The sequence below is a fragment of the Squalius cephalus genome (assembly GCF_949319135.1).
Source record: "Squalius cephalus genome assembly, chromosome: 9".
NCBI classification, from domain to species: Eukaryota; Metazoa; Chordata; class Actinopteri; order Cypriniformes; family Leuciscidae; genus Squalius; species Squalius cephalus.
Window position 1 is genome coordinate 12,951,752 of NC_137130.1, and position 20,483 is coordinate 12,972,234.

At 38.1% G+C, this 20,483-nt stretch overlaps 1 protein-coding gene across 4 annotated transcripts; it reads right to left on the bottom strand.

The window, feature by feature from the left end:
- Positions 1-82: 82 nt before the first annotated feature.
- On the bottom strand, positions 83-19,901 carry pou2f1b (POU class 2 homeobox 1b). Of its 4 annotated transcripts, none has more exons than XM_079881236.1 (14): positions 19,759-19,901; positions 15,294-15,359; positions 14,858-14,949; positions 12,123-12,293; positions 11,153-11,285; positions 10,976-11,067; positions 10,675-10,848; positions 10,307-10,448; positions 9,841-9,986; positions 8,698-8,877; positions 8,502-8,598; positions 8,087-8,426; positions 7,906-7,994; positions 83-6,403 (listed from the first exon to the last, which is right to left on the bottom strand). In XM_079881236.1, exons 1-14 carry the CDS (start codon positions 19,802-19,804, stop codon positions 6,111-6,113), a joined length of 2,061 nt encoding a protein of 686 aa, XP_079737362.1. In that variant the 5' UTR covers positions 19,805-19,901; the 3' UTR covers positions 83-6,110. The 4 variants fall into 4 exon arrangements, with proteins under 4 accessions (XP_079737362.1, XP_079737360.1, XP_079737361.1 ...); XM_079881234.1 differs by having other exon boundaries at positions 7,894-7,994; XM_079881235.1 differs by having other exon boundaries at positions 8,698-8,880; positions 19,759-19,900.
- Positions 19,902-20,483: the final 582 nt, after the last annotated feature.

Here is a 20,483-nt window from a genome sequence, read left to right on the forward strand (position 1 = left end):
AATCATCACTATTACAACAGTGAGTTACAGCGTTCTGAAGGGAGATATAGAAGTACAATCTACAGTATGAGACAGAGTGAAAAATGGAACATTCCTTGAGCTTTAGCCATAGGAAATATGGAAATGAGAGTATAGAGAGAGATTTCTTTTGAAATCAATGACTAAAGTATTATGTACATTGTCTTTTTTTTTTAACTTAACCTTTTTTCTGTCTTTTGTTTTAAAAACAATGATAAGTTGGGCAGTGAAACTGATATCACATACATTGACACATCCAAAAACATACAAAAATACTATTTCTTTAACCTACAGTAAGACAGTTTTGCAGTTAAATTCCATGCTGTGACAGAAAAAGAGCAACAGATCCAACGAACAAGAAAATTAAAAACGACAAACTTTTTTCCCCCCATAAGCATCTCAGGAAAATACCAAAATATACATCTAAGCTTTGGAATTACTGAGGTTAGGACTACTGTCAGAGCTGGGTTCTGTTTCTTAATACACAAGCTGAAGGGTTTGGGAAGGAAGAGGAATCTTTGGTATCTGCATTTGTAAAACATTTCATATTTGGATATTTTTGCTTTGGGATAGAGCTTATAGTTGCTTTCGACCCTCCACTTGCAATAAAAAGATCAAAATCCATCTGAAAAGGACCGTGTCCTTGCAGGATGGAGGACAACGATGCATAGTTGATGCACAGCTGATCAAACCAATTGAAATCATGATAGTGGATACAGCAAAGCTAGATAAAGACATCGACAGAACAGCGAAACCACGGGACGACGGCACCTAAAAGACGACTATGGAGAGACGTTGCATGTTTTCTGTAGACAATCATAGAAACAGTTTTGCCTTGCTGCAGCCACAGAGTGGAACTCCAGAGGACAGTTTATCCTGAGCAGGTTGCAGTGAGCCCAGGACATCCTTCAGCGTATATTAATAAACATCACCCAGCCCGTGAGGGGTTACTTTAAGTCCTTTCCAGAAGCCGGCAGAGCTGTTTTTCTTCCTCTTTCTGCTAAACCCCGCCCACTCAGCCACATGCTTTGATCGATGATCTCAAACCCCAAGCTAATGGTTGAGGCAGGGAACTAGGAGAGAGTTTAGTCCATACAATCACTTTGAAAGTCTTTGGTTACCACTGAGAAGGTGAGGAACAAGCAAACCCAGAACGAACAGCGCACACCATGCGAAAGTTTCCGAATAGTTTTTGGGGTTTCGTAAGGCGACGATTGTCAAATCATAAAAAAAGCTTTGGTATAAAATGAATAAGGAGCTATAATGTGAACTTAAATTTCTATAAAAGTTGTATATAAATAAGTGGGATGGGCTTCCTATATGCATGAGCTCGCGCAGCCTTCTAGGGATCATCCGGTTCCTCACTCTAAACTTTAAACAGACATCTGCAGGCTTCTGTTCTAGGACAGATCTTTGTTTTTTATTTTTTATTTTATTTCATCTTTTGAAGTAGATTAAAGCTAGTTTTTACTCAGTTTCGAGTTATAAATGAGGTATACAACAGCTCCTTTACTCAGACCAGCTCTCGCTCGGCTCTCTGGTGCATGACCTCTTCTGCAACTATCCTATTTTGTTACTAGACTAAGGGTCTACAGTGGCAAACCCTGCTACAATCAAGAAACTATCCAATCACAAGTCAGAGCATCCACACACGCCAAAATCAAGTGCCAAAAAAAGGATCCGCAACAACTGTTGCCAGGTTCAACATCCTTGGATAAATCACATCTGAAACATCTCATGTGCACACAGGTTCAAAAGGATTTCATTTACAGCCAAGTGGTCAATTGCATCAAATGATGTATGATGCTTCCTTATATCCACTTAAAAAAAAATAATAAAAAAAATCCTGTATTTCCGAAAAAATGAGTCACTTGAGATATGGACTCAGACAGAACCTCTCTAAAATGTCATCTTTCAAAGTAATGCACCACTAGCGCCCCCTACATATCAGCTGGAGTTGAGTTATTAGTAAAGCTTTCAACAGGTATCCAACAGCCTTGAATTATACCTACAGTATAGGTAGCAACACTTCCAAAATATCACAAAACACAAATTAAACTCACAGCGTTATTTTCATGGTTGATATGCACCGTGTGAGTTTTGACATTGGTGCATGCCCTGTTGCATCATCTTTCACTCATGCACGCACACACAAGTTCACAACCAAACAAAATCATCTGTAACATCAACATATTACAGTTTGCTACAATGTGTCAAACTCTGAAATAATAGTAAGGCATAAATGATAAACGCAAGTTTGTCAAACAAAGAAAGCCAGTGACGTTGCTCCCTCATGATATACAAAAAAAGGCATAAGTAATTAAATTCAAATGATTGTAAAAGATTGTTAAAAAGCAACATGGCAAATTAAATCCATAAAAAGCAAAAACAACAACCAAATGTAAAAAAAGAAAAGAAATTAAGAGTAGTTTGGTGCTATCAAGTCTGTTGCATCAACTAAAGCTGGGGGCTTTCCTTTAGAGCACCATCACAAGCCCCACCCAAACAAACAAACATGTTAATGTGGGCGGGGCACACAACAGCCACTCCCACATCACAAGGGTGTGGTTGCGATTTTTGGTCTTGACTTTTTTTCTTAGAATACCTATCATATAAATGAAGTCATTTTTTGTTATTTTTTCCTTTTAGTGAATAAGCATGACAAAAACACTACATTCAAACTAGATATAAGTTCAAATATAAAATATGAGCATCTTACATAAGTGAATATATATAGAATTTAGAAAAGAAGTTCTCTAATCTTGAGTCATTCCTCAGATAAATATATCAGTAACTCCCCACAGTCCCGGTGACCACCGGGTAATGACACTAATGCGCAAAACAACACATAAATCTACACATCCAGAGAGGCTACGTTGACATTTCCGGACAGAACCAGCGGAATGAGCAGCAACAAGACCCAGCCGCAAAGACAAAGGCTTTTTTTTTTTTAACTTTGGCAAGTAGGATAACAAAATATTACAAGTTAACCTGGACAAACCCTTTAAGTAGTAGTACTTGAAATAGCAGTAGTAGACTTATGTGACATTATTATTACAGATTTTCCTGTTATACTTTGTAGTTTTGTTTTACATGTTGGTCATTTAAAAATGGACTGTTAGAAACAGCTTTTGTACATTCTGGAGTTGACTTCTGGTGTTTTTCCTAAAGTGAACCTTTCATGTAAGTGCTGCTGAGGTATTTCAAATCATATTACAATAAAACAAATAGCGATGCTAACAAAAAGAGAGTCGTAAAAAAATTACAGAAAGGGACACAGTAACAAACCACAAAAGGGACAATAAGGGGAGACTCTGATCTCTTTGTGACAGAATTAAAAATGTGACAGAGTTAAAAGCAATGCTACAGAAATGAAATACTACTGTAATTCTCCCAGAATGCCTGTATTTATTGGTCATTTAAGAAATAAAATCCAAGTCTAGACAATGTACCAATGCAATGCTTAAAAATCTACCTTGTCCCATGGAGCAATTTCAGGGCCTTTTTGCACTTCCACAGGTTTTTCTGGATTTTAAATTCAATTATCTTGGTGGACTCTTGATATTTCTATTGCTATTCCATTTGTTGAAACACAGCATCAGTATTGAGACCCAAGAGATCACATCCAAAATAAAGACTGAAACGAAGGACACAGACTCCCAAAATCTCAACAGCACTTAAACACAAGGCCCTTAAGATTCTCTTTGGATCGTTAAATGCTTCAATATCGAGAGCTAAAAATCGTGTTCTCAAGTTAGCGCTGCGCTAGAGAGGCTATATTTCTTCATCAAGCCGAACACGATTTGTTGGTCAATGCAAGATGAAAGAATAGGGTTTAAAAGAAGACTAATAAATGGTAAAGTATGTCAGTAGTGAGTAGTGAAAGTGTGGTCAGCATTGCACTGGCCCACACAGGCACAGCAGCTAGTGAGAAATCGACTTTGGTTCAAGCTTTACATCATGGCTGCATTACATTGGTAGGAAAAAAACAAAACAGACCATCCGGCTAAACCCCCTAATTATGTTCTCGCCCCTTTATAACGGATATTTCAGGCCCACTACTGGAGTACCCCCATCACTGCACATTTTTGATGCATCTCAGGTCTTGGAGTCTTCACTAACAAAGCTGATGAGTTGAATCAGGCGTGTTTGATTAGGAAGACATCTAAAATGTGCAGTGCTGGGGGTGCTCCAGGACCAGGATTGGGAACTAAAAACCTATGGCAATGGCTTTCAATCCTGGTCCTGGGGACCCATCGCTCTGCACATTTTGTACATCTACCTTATGTAACACATATAAGAAAGACATATAAAATGTGCAGAGCCGTGGGTCCCCAGGACCTGGTTTGAAAACCACTGCTCTATGGTATAGCAAGCACATTGGGCCTGAGGGACGAGAAGTCTCTGTGTATTTTACAGAGGACTGAATCTGGCACCTTGTAACTACAAAAAAGGGAAATATTCAAAAAGCCTGTCAGGTAAGAACACACTTGCATTACTTCCAACACACGCACGTTTACAATTTTCAATTATCTGAAACAATGGGAAGTAGACTCCCCCATTTTTCTCACTCAAAGTCCTCATGAATTACTGGCAGAAGTGACAATCCCAAACCTCAAACTGGTACTTTGCTGTAGTATCACTCCCTACTCTCACCTCGACTCGAATCTATTTGGTTAGTTGCACTGATACTACAAAACAGGAGGGACAGCCATCTCAACAAAAAAAAAAGAAAGAAAGAAAATAACTGTTTTCGTCTTTGGAAAAGATCAAAATATTGCATTATATTTCCTGTGGTCTACCGAGAGCCTTTGCTCATAAATATTTAGGCTTAAACTACGCTACAGTAGCAATATACAGCAACAGGTATAACAAAGATTTTTGGTATATCTTGAAATGGAGGCAATACAAAGACCTCCGAAATAAAGACCTCTTAAAGCGTGACTGCAGTCTGCTCGGTTTTTAGCAGAACTTCTGTTCTCAAATCCAGTTTTTTGGTACAGATACTGTGCACAAGTAGAAAATCAAAGACCCTAAAAAACAAAAACAAACTTGAATATCATCCACCCCAACTCGCTTGACTTACACCTTCACAATCAGGTGGTGATACCAAAAGTACATCCCATGTAAGGTAAACACGTAAGGTTTACCTTACGTGGTTACACAGTCCTGACGCTAACGTAAGAGTTGTGAGCTCTGAGTTACTGAAGCTCCAAAGTAGACGGCACTGCTCAGTCACTGTTGCCCACGCTGAACAACTCCTCCTTGACGAATCATCTCATAATTCGTTAAAGCTTTTAGTATTAAATAAGCCTGTGGCTGGGTCAGAATTCAGACCCAGACTAGTCTTCTGCTACCGAGTAAACTACGAAATTATTCGAAAACAATATTCACTAGAAAGAAAGGCCAGTCGAACGATTCCTTAAAGCAATGAAACCGCATCACAGCCGCTTATTACTCCATTTAAAGCCTTGTAACCACAAGTTAGTAAGATATAGGACATAAAGCTAACCCACTGTTTGACAAAAATAAATGATGTGCATCTAAAAGGAGATGTTCCAGGAGGACAGGAACATCTGTAAAGCAGGATCTCCATTGGAAAGAGAAGAGATCATAGACAGAAGAATATAAGGTGTCCTTTTTCTACGGTGAAGAAGAGGTTACTGTCAGCAGTAAGAAGGTATCATTCAACACAGAGTAAACAAAGTTTTTTGGTTAAAAGCATTTCAGAAGTACCTCTGAAGAAGAGGTATAATGTGAAAATGGGAGAGAGTGGATTTGCTGAAACGAATATGCTTTTGCGTCGCACAGAGACTTGGAACAATGTCCAGGGAGGTTTCTGCTCTCCTGATGCAAGCTCCGTGGTGACGCCAACATTCGCTTATTGTTGATTTGGTTGAAGTCAACCCGACAATGAGGTCCAAACATCGTAGATTAATGTGTGAAAAAGATATCTGTAAAGTTAGAACATACAAACTTAAACGGTAAAATAACGTTAAAACAACATCAAATCCTTTTTAGTGGGTTTGTTTTTGGTGGTAGCAAGAGATTAAAGAAAGGGGTCTAGAAGAGGAGAGGAGTGGGTTAAGCTTTCACTGGGCCTTAGAGGCCGTGGTGATGGTGGAGGCGGGCATAGTTGCCGTGGTAACAGCGCTCTGGTGGGCATCAGCGGTGATGTGCAGATTGAGGGCTCCGGCAGCACCCCCAGCCCCTCCCGCAGACATTAAGCTGACCGGGTTACTGGCAAGCAGTGACAAGTTCTGAGGGTTCAGGAAGAGCGGTGTTGTCATGAGGTTAGGGGTACTGCCAGCGCTGGTGTTAGCAAACAGAAAGTTCCCGCTCCCGTCCAGTGATGTAATGGGCAGAGTGCCACTAGATGCCAGAGCTAAAGAGGAAGACAAAGAACAACATTAGAACTTCAGGTGTTCGAAACAGAGCAGTTGCCTAAACAAACTAAATAAATTACTAGAACAGAGATGCAGCAATATAGGAATTTTAACTGATAAGATGGTTCACGCATTTTTTTACAGTTCTTCAGATTCCTTGCATGTTCATTTATGAAATATTTTAGCTAATTTGTAACTACAGACAAAGGTCACGTATTCTTACACTGCATTTTAACACATTTTTTCCCCTAATTAAATCACACCAAATTAACATGTTAAATCAACAGCCCCACAAAAAAAGTCTACAAAAAAACTACAAAATGGCAGACCAAATGCACCTAGGTGGTTTGCATTATATGCAAATAAGTAATTTACAATGTTTGAATTGTATGCAAATATGTTGCATGCAGAAAGCTTTTGAGGGTGTAGACTGACACCAGTGCCACTAAACTTTTACTGCCATTCTAAAGTTTGGCGTCAGTACGTTTTTTCAGAGATTGTCTTATTATTGTGAGATGAAAGGGTATGTAACTCTTTATCATTGTAAAAAGTGTAACGGCTAACTAGGATCACGCGAGGCACCTCAGCCTATCATATAATGACAGTGACATTAGTGACCAGATTTCTGGTCACGACAGTGCGCATAAAAACACATAAGATTAGATTTGAATCTGTTCATTAAAAAACAACTTTATATTGGGCATATATAGTAGTGATACTAGTCACTAAAATTGTAATTTAATTGTTGGAAGCTATAAAGACTACATTTATTTATTCAAATTTTTATATTTTGTTTACCTTCATTTATTAAAAGCATTGAATCATTATTAGGAATGCACTGCAGTCATAAATCATTACAATTCAAGTTTAATTTATTTGTTGAAACCTGGAAGCCATAGAGAGAACAAATTTTTTTTTTAATATAATATATAACATGCCTACGACACATTTTCTGGTGGTAATGCCTTAAACGAATCCTATCTGTCGCAACATTCCCTACTCTACTCTGCCTTCTCTTAAAAAATGATATTTTTATCAAGGTAAAATCTACATATAGTTCACAATGAAGGTATTTTTTAGTGTAAAACATGTTAGCAAGATTTTAGCAAACATTTTTGCGATTCATTCATCGTAGTGAAGCCTCTCCTCCATTGCTATCCATTAAAAAAAACAGCCTCGTCTCCTTCCCCGTGTACTGCCAAAGTGTTAGCCATTACGCTTTTTTGGCTAAAGGTTGCAGGCTTGCCTTCCAGTGGCTTTAGTTTTTTTTTTTTTTTTAAATAAATGAATCCTTCAGCAAGGACAGAATCAATTGAAAAAACTAATTTAGAATGTTACAAAAGATATCTATTTCAACAAAATGCTGTTTTTTGAACTTTCTATTAATCAAGTCCTCAAATGCTTGAACAGTAGTTTATTTTAAACAAGTTGGTGACACCAAGACTAACAAGCGCATGCAGAGCCATAATGTAAATACAAGTGTACTTGCCGCTCCACACACCTTGGATTGTGGCCAAGGTGCTGTTGCTCATCAGTGCTGGACTCAACGCGCTTCCGAGACCACCTGGCGCCAAACTAAGAAGAGCCCCGCTGCACAGGAAACACCAGAAAAAAGATGGAATTAACATTAAACACAAAGATATCCCATTACAAGCTTGTCAGAAAAATAAAAATACACTTACCCAGGATTGAACTGTGAGGATGCCATGAGCCCAGGGTTGAGGCCAGCGGCTGCAGCCATGGCGGCGAGGCTGGCGCTGGTGGGCAGCTGGGCGGCTCCTTGCAGAGCAGCTGTGAGGCTGGGTGACGCCACCATCACCTGCCCAGTGCCCAGAGTGTTTGCCAGGGAGGAAGATGCCTGACTTACTGCCGCTACTATCTCCTGAGCTGAAGCCTGCTCTGAGGACGTCTGCACTGCGCTGGGGGAAGGGCTGAGCGAAGGAGAGGATGCTGCGGTGGTGACCACAGGTGCAGTGGAGATGACCGATGCCGTGTTAGTGGTGGCCGAGCCAATAGTTGTGCCTGCAGGAAGACAATCATCTTTTTAAGATTGTAAGGTGAACAATAGGAAAGTTTCATCATTTCAGTCTTGCTTACCAGTGAAACCGACGCTAGTGCTGGTGAGAGACATAATTGGGTTGACAGTCATCGTAGTCGGTGTGTTACTGGTCACAAGACTGGCTGTACTCGGTACCTGAAACGGGATAGAAAGAAGAGGTTACCACTATTTTAAGCCATCAGACCTTTTGGTCTGAATGGGGGGGGGGGGGGGTGCAGTTTGCATGTCACGTACCAGAGTTGTGGTGTGAGGAAAGATTGCTTTGATAGGGGTGCTGCAGATGCTGCCACTGCTGGGCGGGTTGATCCTCTTCTCTTTCTGCCTGCGGTTACAGAACCATACTCGGATCACCTCTTTCTCCATGTTGAGCTGGTCCGCGATCATGGTGATCTCCTCAGAGGTAGGTTTTTGGTTCTGCTTAAAAAGGGCAAATGCACAAGAAACGCCCTTACGGCAAAAACAATTCACAAAGACCTACAAGTCTGCAGTCCACAGTTTTAGTAGGTAACAATTCAGCAGGAAAATTTGAGGTTGGGACAATTTAAACAACAGTACACAAATATTGTCACAATACATATCTTTCAGTTAAAGAGGAGGCTTTTATATTTACACAGTTATAGAACACTGTATTATTATTATTATTATTATTATTATAAAATGGTAATAATTATTTGAAAATACTCACTACTACTACAACAACAACAACTATACTACTAATAGAAAATAATACAAATTAATTTAAACCTGTGAAAAACTAAATTACAGAAATGATTATTTTACAGTAACATTATTAAACAGTAGTAATAAAAGTACTATTACTACTAATAATATTATTAATAATAATAATAATATGCAATGTAAAATAAATCTGTGTAAGCTGAATTACTGCACAGAAATACTAATTATTATTATTCAAATAATAACAAATAATAATAACAATAATAAAAAACAATACCAACCATGTAATATAGATCTGTTTATAAATACATAATTATTATTGTCAATAATAGTGTAAACCATAAATTATTATTTTGTATTAAGTACAATAAATAATAAGAAATGGTAAGAAATACAATATGAGACTGAATTACAAAAATATAGTTATTAATAAGTGTAAATTATAAAATAATAAGAATAAGAATTAAATGCAATATAAATCTGTGTAAACTGAATTACAGAAAATAGTTTATTATTATTATTAAATAATTGATTGTTTAATAATAAGAAAAATTTTGTGTCACAATTTTAATTATCATTGCCATGTGGTCGGGTTAAACCCTCGAGCCTTCATTGACAATGAAAACCGAAGGATGATTTTGTGCCATTAAAACTTAAATCACGGTCTCAGAATAAGCTCTGATGTGAGATGTCGCTCACCTCCAGAAAGCTCTTTTCTAAGGCCACTCTGATGTTGGTCTCGATGCTGGTCCTCTTCTTGCGGCGGCGGTTCAAGCCCTCTATGCCCAGCCCAGGCGAGCCAAGAGAGCTGGGACTGGACAAGGCCTGTTCAGAAGTCTGGTTCTCTGCACAAACAGCGCACACAAAAACACAAAGAGAGACTGATATAAGCACCTGTGGCAAACAGCAATGCAGACATGCCTCAGAGCATCAGCTGTACTACTTAGCAACATTATTCAAGTTAAAGATGTGCTTTATATAACAAACCACCGACGGATTCAGAAAAGAGAGCTGAGAGCTGCAGTATCCTGAGAGGAGCTCCAAAACTAAAGAGGAATGCGACAGGAATCTTCATATCCTTTCTAATATTCTTCATGGTATGTAATGTTATTTTGAGAGAGGAGGGAAAAGGAGAGAGATGGCTCAGAGCAGAGAAAATGCATACCTGCATCATTGAGCCATTTTTCAAGCAGAGGCTTCAGTTTGCACATGTTTTTAAAGCTCAGGTTCAAGGCCTCAAAGCGAGAAATGGTGGTTTGGCTGAAGTCATTTCCATAAAGTTTTCCCATGGCAAGGCCAACATCCCCCTGGAACATGCAACACAACAGCATAAAATCACGTTTTAACAGTGAAAACGTCAGGCAGAATTTACTCGAGTCACCTAATGAGTCCCTGTTAAAGAAGAAATGTCTTTAAATAATTAAAAATAAGTCACGATTTCTGCAATGACCTGGATGACTAAACAGCAGAGACTTTTGAATAGTGAAATCAACAACAGACAACAAACTGTGAGACTAGTGAAGCCTGGTTTACCTGCGTGAAGCCCAGTTTGATGCGTCTCTGTTTAAAGGTCTTGGCAAACTGCTCGAGCTCCTCCAGGTCGCTGGGCTCCTCCAGGCTGGGTGTGTCGATGTGCTTTGGTGTCGTCTGGCTGTGAGCGAGGGATTGGATGGGGGTCGCTGCTATCGTGCGTGTGGGTGTCGCAGGCTGTGAAGCGTATTTTAACAAATAAGACCAGTAAAATAGAATAAATAACAGTCTGGAATGGATTGTGCACTCTCTCTGATTGGACTGAATAAAAATGGATCCAGTGGGTAAATGGGATATCCCTGACCTGTGTGGCAAGTGTGATGCTTGGCTGGGTATGCAGGAGGTTGGCTTGGCTTTGAGGTAGTTGAGTTAGAAGGTTCTGGGCTTGCAGGAGACCTGTTTAGTACAAGAGGAAGGAGAAAACAATCAGATAAAAGAGGATAAAAGAGATCTGAGGAGGTTAAGAGGACACCGGACTCACTCTGCTGGCCCTGTGGCGTCTGCGAGATGATAAACTGCGTGGGCTGCAGCTGTGTTGCGATGTGGTGGCCCGGTTGGACCAGCACGAACTGCTGCAGGTTGAGGTTCTGCTGCTGTTGCAGCTGCTGTAACTGCTGCATTGATTCACACAAACACATATAGTAAGAAGAATGTTAGTGTGCGCCACTTTTCCGGAGTGCACCAGTGCAGCTATGACTGCCATGACAACCTCATCAATTACAATGAATTTGACAGTAAAGACGTTTTAAATTTTGTTTGAAAAAGAAATTGCTGTTGCCATTAAAACCAGCAAAGTATATCATTTAAGCATATGATATACTGTTTTCGGAAATCTTTTATCCCTTGTAAATTCCTCCTCTTCGCAAATTTACAAGTGTTTAAAATTTTGACATCTTATATTATTTTGGGTACAATGATTCTCCAAATACTCTAGATGCAGCTTTCTTCATGTAAATAGCTGAAGAGCTGGGGGACATGGATTTTGTTCCTGCAAATTATGAATCCTTATAAAAGCCAAATCTTTCAAACTTCATTTGTTATTAATGTTAATTAAAAATACACTTCACTTTAACACTTGAGACATCCCCAGGACAGGTGAAAAAACTGCCAGGGCAAATCCTTATTGTTGAGCTCTGTGAATTACAGTTAGTTTGAATTATTTATTAGTAATTAAGTGAATTAAATGTAATTAAATTCATTAGTGATTACATTTCAAAAGCTTTTTCGTTAACGTCTGTAATCAATTTGTTTTGCCTTTACTGAAATGCCATTTATTCAAATGAAAACATTATAATGAAAGAATGGGGCTTCTTCATTAAAAACAACAGCACTAGAAAATTCAGCCCCAAGCAAAAGCACTGAATAAATCACTGGATAATTTACATTAAACGTCATTATAGTTTCAAATACAACAAGCCCCTTTTAGGAGTGAATGAAAGTGTCTCTCTTACAGGTGTGATCTGGATGGGTTGAGAGAGGGTGATGGGGGTAGCAGCGGAGGCAGAGATGCTGGCTCCTGTAGTGCTACTCTGCTGGCCGGCTGAATGCTGCACCGCTGCTGCCAGGAGCTGAGCCTGAGCCTGCTGTATCAATAACTGCTGCTGCGCTGGAGTCAAAGTCAACTGGACACAAAGAGACAGACAGGAATTCATTTTATCTATTATGACCACATTTTTCACAAGGCCCACACAAAATTCTACAGATTTCCATGGAATTCCTACTACGGTGTAAATTAATCCATTATTCACAAAGCTTTATAACATATTTATTTTACTAAAAGGCATAAGCAGTCATTTCAGGCAGTTGCAGGTTTTTTCAGTTGCCACTGTTGAAGTGTGATATTTACAGTTAACCACGATTTATAATTAGGGCTGTCAAGCGATTACATTTTTATCATCTAATTACATACGCAGATTAATTAATCTAATTAACAGCACATCAATTATGGCTGAGAAATTACCCCCCAAAAGATTATGTAAAGTCATTATTGTGTTAGATGAGCACTGAATACACATTACAAAAACTAGCTTTAGAATTAAACATTTTGATTCAACATAGAATTTATTACAATGTGGCCATTTAGGTATATTTACACAGACTGATTAATGAAGCTCAGAGGTGGCATGCATGTGATTGAAAAATGAAATGACACTCTAAATAGGAATCTTAAACCGCCAGTAGTTGGCGGAAAGTCGCTGTCTTAATGAGTGAGTCATTCAGTCATTCATTCAACAGATTTATTCAAACGGCTGATTCAATCAGGAACAAAGCAAGTGGCCGTCTGTATGGATGGGTCACTGAATCATTGGCTCCCTCAATTTCGTTAAAAACCACGTATTCATTCAGTAATGAAACACTGCTGTGTTGAAAAGCAGAACAACAGTTCTGCTGTAGCTTTGTTTGGAACAATTATTATTGGTGAAATTAAGCAACAACAAAAAAAAAAGCATTCTTATAGGCTTCATCGCGCAGTCAGCCGCTACCCTGCATCATGTTCGTAACTAAATTTCTGTAAAACAAGATCTGGGCCGGGGTGCGTAAAAGCATTAATAATTTTAACGTGTTTATCGCCCATAGTTAATCGCAACTAATTAATGTGCTAAATTGACATCCCTATTAATAATATACTTCTTGTTTATAGTTAATACAATTATTAAAGTGTATGATAATATGAGTCACATAGATAAAGTATGTAGTATTTGGCTGATCATGTGATCTTAACATGTCTGATATATAATATATATTTTGTGCTATTGACTAGTAAGTTTCAACCAAAAGGTGATTGTTCATGACACAAAAATGGTCTCTACCACTTCAAAAAAAGGAAAAGAAATGTCTAGGACAGCACAAATTTAGACTAGGGACAAAACACTGGGTGAGGTCAATTTGTGGCCCATAATGAATTATTTTCCAGGTTCCAGAAGTAAAAATCCGATACATTTTCACAACATAGGAATAGATTTTTAACGATAACTTATCAACCTTAAAAGACACACCTACTGTGAGCTACGATGGTATATGCTTTTGTTGAAGACGTCGGCCAACATTATTTCAACTTATTTATAAAATATTTTTTTTTAAAGCAGAATCCTTGGTGACAAACTATATTACCCATGATTCTGCAAAGAAATCACCATTTAGAGAATCGCGCACCAAAAGAACACTTTAGCACATGAAGTACTGTGAATGGCGTAATAGTCTCCCTTTGCTCTCCATAGATTTTAATTCAATTTTGTCATTCACAATGCTTCATGGGATTGTACATCTTTCGCCTCATTAAAGGTCGTTAAGCACACAGTCTTGTAACTGTATTTTTGTCTGATTTTTAAATAAAATGTATTAAACTGTTTTGCATTAAATCAAAATTTTTAAAGTTTTGATTCACCTCGTAGCTGGTTGGTTGGTTTGATTCAGGGCTTATAACTCTTTAACAAAGACTTTTTTTAAATCCCTATGGGAAAAAAATGAGTGGGAAATATACTTCCGGAACCAAGGCTGCTGACAAAAAGCGGATAGAGCACTGTTGCACTCTATTGCACAATGTGGGTAATGTTTTTTTGCTGGTTTAAATGTTCCAGTTTGGTAGTAGAAGCAAATAAGGACTAATAAAGAGTGTTTTTCCCCTTTTTCAATCATTGTGGAAGTGGGGTCAGAGAATGCAAATCTAGATTAAGACCATCCCAAAATTATATTTGCAAAAATACGTTTTGTTTGATGCTCATGTATGGTGATATAAATATACCGCAGCCTTCTGAGACTTCAAGCGGAGAGCAGAGCGGGTATGCTAATTAACGAAACGGTTATGCAGTACATGTAAATTCTGCATAGATTTGCATATTCTCAACCATCTGTTTCCGAGCAACTGCAGAGCAGCTAATTAGCATATGGGGCCCAATAATTTCCCCTGTAACCAGGAGATAAACCGTTGTGCTTTTATTCTTTAATCTTCAGAGTTGTGACAAATCTCACACATTATATTCAAATAGACAAAACAATTCATGACATCAGGTGGAAAGCCTCAGCAGTCACTCCGAGACATGATAATCACACAGTTCAAGACAGTGGCAGTTTAGTGACTCAGACACAGGAAAACTATGTCCCTGGGGACATCTTTAAATTCCTATAGCTCTTTCATCCATGACACAGACCACAAATGTGTGTGTGAGCTCAGAGAAAAAGATCATACCTGTTGGAGCAAGGCCTGTGCGTGTGCGTTGGTGATTGCGCTTGTTGTTTGCACAGTCTGCCTCTGAAAGTCCAGTCCATTTGTTTGGGCACCTGGAAGAAGAAAAGCAGGCAATGCCACAATAGATAAGGGACACACAAAAAGGTCTTTTCAGCCAAGTTATTCAGCTCCATGGCCTTTCTTATTTAAAAAAAAACTTCTGACGGTGATATATATTGAGAGACATTGTCCTGATTGCTCTACCTCAGTCAAAGCTGCACAAGCGACCCTTTAGAACTTGAACTGTGAACTAATAGTCTTTAACTCACTTATGCAAATGTAAAAGAAAGCTGTGTTGGAAGGATCAGGCCAAATGATCTATGGGGAAAAATACATGAAAGGCACAACATGCAAGCCAGACATCTCCAAAGAGCCAACGGTTCCTTGGGTAACTCACCAGTGTTTTCGTCCCCGCTCTCCATTGCACATTTACTTGTTTCCGATGGATTACTCATTCTAGAATCTACAACAGACAGAGGAAGACCGGACTATCAGTTTCTCTTCAAAGACCAATCATTCAGTGACTTTCGAAAGTGTGACAGCATCCCCAACATCATTAAAAAAAAAAAATCCATTCCAATTTTTTATTTCAAACCATATGACCAAGACATTTTTTTTAAAGTGAACACTTAAAAAAATTCCTTGGTTTGAGTAGTGGACATGTTTGGTTTGTTAATTACACCATTTGGATTTACAAGCCAAACATGTCCACTACTCAACCCTAGATATTAATAGCATCACTATACAATCGAACAGACCTTAAAATGTTGTTGCTGACTGCAAACATCACTCACCAGCAGCTGCTGCACTTGCCTTCTCAAGCGTCTCTACGAGCATCACAACAAACTTAGCACCCCTTTCGCTGACAACACTCAAAAGCAATGAAGTCTCTGTTTAACTAAACGGTTTGGAGTGGAAAAACAACACACGTGCAGAGCACAGCTAAGCTTCGCTGAAACTGTGGCTGCCTTTCTCTCAGTCTCTCCGGCTTGCTTGATTTGCTCTCTCTCACTCTCCCTGTGCCATGATTGTCATAACAACTAGAGTGTGAAGAAGTTCGTTTTCATTCTGGAACGAAACAGAAGCGGAGCGGCTGCCAGCGCCGTAATAAAGCATAATCAGTATGCAGCTGATTAAAGCCATATGCAAATCTCCCTCACTTCATTAGACGAGCAACACTTTGAAGTCCTGCAAGCAATTCATTTCGCATGGCGCTCTGAGAGCTTTCTCCCTAATTTAAATGTTCATAAATATTTATCATCTCATTAGCATATTAATTGGATCGCTTTGGAGGGAAAAAAGAGGAATGGAAAATACATCCGGAGTGTCAATGCACAAGCCCAATTACCTACGGAGTGCTGGTTAAATTAGGTGAAACAGGTGAGCTTTCTGTCAATGCGATCAAAGCGCACAAAAAAACGGCGAGGTCTGTATCTGGACATAAAGACAGCAGGTTGCGTTTAGTGTTTCTTACACATTTCTAAGCACCAGAGGTTGAGGATGGAGCTGTTCGGGAAGTAAATGACTTGCCATTCTCCACCATCCTATTCACACAGCCCCCTGTGACCCAAACACTTCACGGATCAAATTCCGTGACTTCTGTAGCCGTATTGTGTGGAAAAGAACACGAAGTCTGCTTTGCATATCCAGATTAACTGTGCACCTCATTAACTGATATTTTCAAAGCTCGGCCTAATTACAACAGAGATTTACATATTAGAACAAAGATCTGACGGAGTAAGCATAAAGAAATCAGCCTATCCAAAAGGAACTTTTGCAGACACTTAAAATACTTTTTCAGAGTGCTAAAATCGACTCAAACAAAAGGAGGATAACCACTGACAAGCATTATCCAACAAAACAGATCCTTTCATAGGTTATATTTCTTAATTTTCCTTAAGCAGACAACTTCGTATCCACTTGCATGGAAACCATGCGAAAATTTAGTTGAAAGGCAAAACTAACCTGGAGAGCTATATTCAAATTAGCAGAAAAAAATTATGCAAATATTATACTTTTAAAACAGGCATTTGAAGCATTTTATGAAAAAGATGACTGAACGCAGCACAGAGGATACACTAAATTCAATATTTCATTATGAGAAAGCATGAACAAATAATAATATCATTCATATTCAAATTATATATTTGAAAACATTCCACTTGAGTTTCAGAGAGGAACAAGATGCTTGATGGTGTGATGGTTGCTATTCACAGAGGCCACAATTTTCACACATGTATTGAAACCTAAAACCATTTAACAAGACAACAAGACACAAAAAGCATGAAGTCACTCCAATTTGCCGCAAATAAATACAAAGAGGACTGTTCGACAAATCTCAAAGGCTGGCAAAAAAAACACAAACTCTCACTTGATTTTAGGTCTATAATCCTTTTAATTAACTGTTAGCCTGCAGTGTTTCTCCATGTTCACATTATCAGAGCATGAAGAAAAGCACAAGAACAAGAAAATATATACAGACAGATGGTCAAAAAGAGATGCAAAATGCCATGAAGTTTCACTACTACATTTGAAAAGTGTCAGTTACTACTAAATTAAAAGTAAGAATTTATGTGGGTAATTTACACCTTGGGTATGAGCTGTGGACACAGGAAACAAACAAGTTATGGCATGACATTGCTTCTCTAGGCACTACACATAAAGTGAAACTGTTATCAGATAAAAAGCAGGGTCTGATACACCTGACTCAATGACATGTCCAAAAGCAGACAATTATATGCTAATTTAAATTGTTAACCATATAATTCCCATGTATCAGAGAATTCATGTTAAAAGATAATTAAGACTGATGCAAAGGATTTCAAAGCAGATTCAACAAAATATGAAACCATGCAGTAAATTTGTTTTACACATTTGTTTCTCTTAAGCTTCTCTTATTGTGAGACACCACCAGAGTGATGCAAGCTTTAAAATGATTTCATCTTGTTTGGCCGAGACAATTTTTGCCTTAAATGCTCTGTGTTGATTAATGGGACAACACCTGCATAAAAGCATTACTGGGTGGGCTTATGTCCAAAATCTTAAACCAGATATGCACCATCCAGTGTTGTTATTGTTAACTAGAGCACTATTAAAAAAATTATTGAAATTAAGCTGAAATAAAATATTACATTACAAAATGTGATGGAAAAATAAAGCCAAAGGAATAAAAGTGAAATTAACAAATTAGGGCTAAACATATACATTATATATATACATAATATATAGATAAAAAAAAAAAAAATCAAATTCAGATATTAAAAAAATACTTTAAAAAATTAGTATAATAATAATAATATAACAATGGGGTTATTTAAATCATGGCAACAATACCTAACAGTAATTAGATTATCACTACACCAAAATATTTTAAACTGAAAACAAAATCTTTTAGACTTCATAATCCTTAATATCAACAAAAAACAAATTGCTAACTTCAATTGACAACTATTATACATATATTCAACTTTACCCACATAAAGTGATATTTACTACAGCAAATATGGTTGATCTTTTATATCGTCAGCAAATGTAAACTTGCCTCTATAGCCCAGCTTTAAACTGCTAACTGTGGACTATAAGATATCACAAACATGTTCAGTAAAGCGGTTCTGTAAAATATTGTGAAAAGTGCTATACAAACAAAACTGACTTGACACTCCCAACTGTGCATTGGTTTTGAATATCATCTCGACTGTGATTACTTGTGCCCTTGTATCTACATAGAATCACAGATATTTAGAACTACATTATGATTGGATTGAGAGTGTTACCTTTATTAATGTAAGCAATTTGACAACTATAGCACTAAATATTATTTGTCATAAGAGAGAAAAACTGATTTCCCCCCCTGTTCACGGACAATATAATATAATAAACTAAATACACATGAGCATAATAAACTAAATACAAAAGCATACAGCTGGTGGAACAATAGTGGAGAAGCTGGGCTCTATATGAGGATTACCTATTAGACTAGCAAATAAAGCTGGCATAATGCCTGCATACATCTCTTTGAGCAGCCCGACTGATACAATGTTACAGAGACACTGGCTGTGCTACAAAATATCAATTTGTCACAACCGTACTGTAACATTGTATCAATTGCCGTCAGAGTTCCATTTTGGCACGTTCCACCATCCTTCGACAATGAAATGGATTCATTCTGATAGAATACGCTGAACAGCGCATTCTGATCTCTAGAAGGCCCACATGAATAACATAACAGGGCTACACGCCTGCAATGGGCACAAAAGGCAAGAGAATGGGCATTAAAAAAAAAAAATTCACGCCGTGTCCTAACTGTACACCAAGCAAGAACCCGCTGCTCTGTTCTTTCATATTTTCACCGTAAACACGTTGCGCAGACGCCGGCTGATTGCGAGCGAATGAATATTCAAAGCTTTATATGTGGGATTGGCTCACGGCACTATACAGCAACACAAAGCCGCTGGAGTAGCATTAGCCGCCTAGCATGCACACAGCAGCCTTTAGTTAAGATTAACTGTAAAATTCTTACAACCTCTGACCGGGGACAGTGCAAAACCACGCGAGCTGTCGCCGATTATGACTAATAAAATATGCAAAGCGGCGTTTGCTCGGCGGCGGTATGAATATGTAACGCGACTGCTCTAATCACACAAAGGAGGCATTTTTTCCTTTAATTTGCCGTAGCACTGCATCGCCAGTTTCACCGTCGCACAGACAGAGAATTATTGCCCGATACGTTTATTTAAAGGGTGCATATGCCTGCAACACCGGGCTTGAGTATTTTGTTTACGCTTTCTCTCCCGCGCTTTTCTGGGTTGAGAGAAAGAGTGTTTGAATATGAATATGAATATGTAAAATGCAGTAATGATTACCTGGTCCTGAACTCTCATCTTGACTCGCTGCTCCTCCGTCCGCCATTTTGAATATTTAAGCCCAAATCCTCAAAACACAATACAGCGGCTCACCGATGCACTCACCCACAGCATCAGCATGGCAGATCAGAGAGTTCCCATCTGTGCGTTTGAACCCAGAACCACCTCCAAAAAACTCACTGACATCATCACTGTCAATGTCATCAACCATAATTATACATGTAGACCTTGTATGCGTTGTGTTGTGCAAAAGAACAGGAAACATTATAAAATATGTTCTATGAACATTTAAGTGAAATGAAAATAATGAATAAATAAATATTAAAAAATTGAAATTTGTCTATAGTTAAAAGATGTTTGCATAATTGCAGACATGTGACACGTTATACTGTATAAATATTGGCAAAAACATGAAAGTAACAGAATTAATGATGCAAACTTCAGTAATTTGATTAGACTTTTTAAGTTCTAATTCTGCTGTAATGCTGCTGTTGCAAGATAATAGTGTCATTATTCAGCTCAGTTCAGTTTCATTGATGATAACTGGAAATTAAATTCCAGTAAAAAAAAAAACTCAGATATTTTATAAAAACTGTATTATTCAACTATTTGGAAATAGACTGTGTAGGCCTACATGTTGTAAGTTAATATATAATAAAATAATATAATAACAAATAAAGCTCTGTATAAAGACCAAAAGATGCAATGACCACTTCTTCAAATAT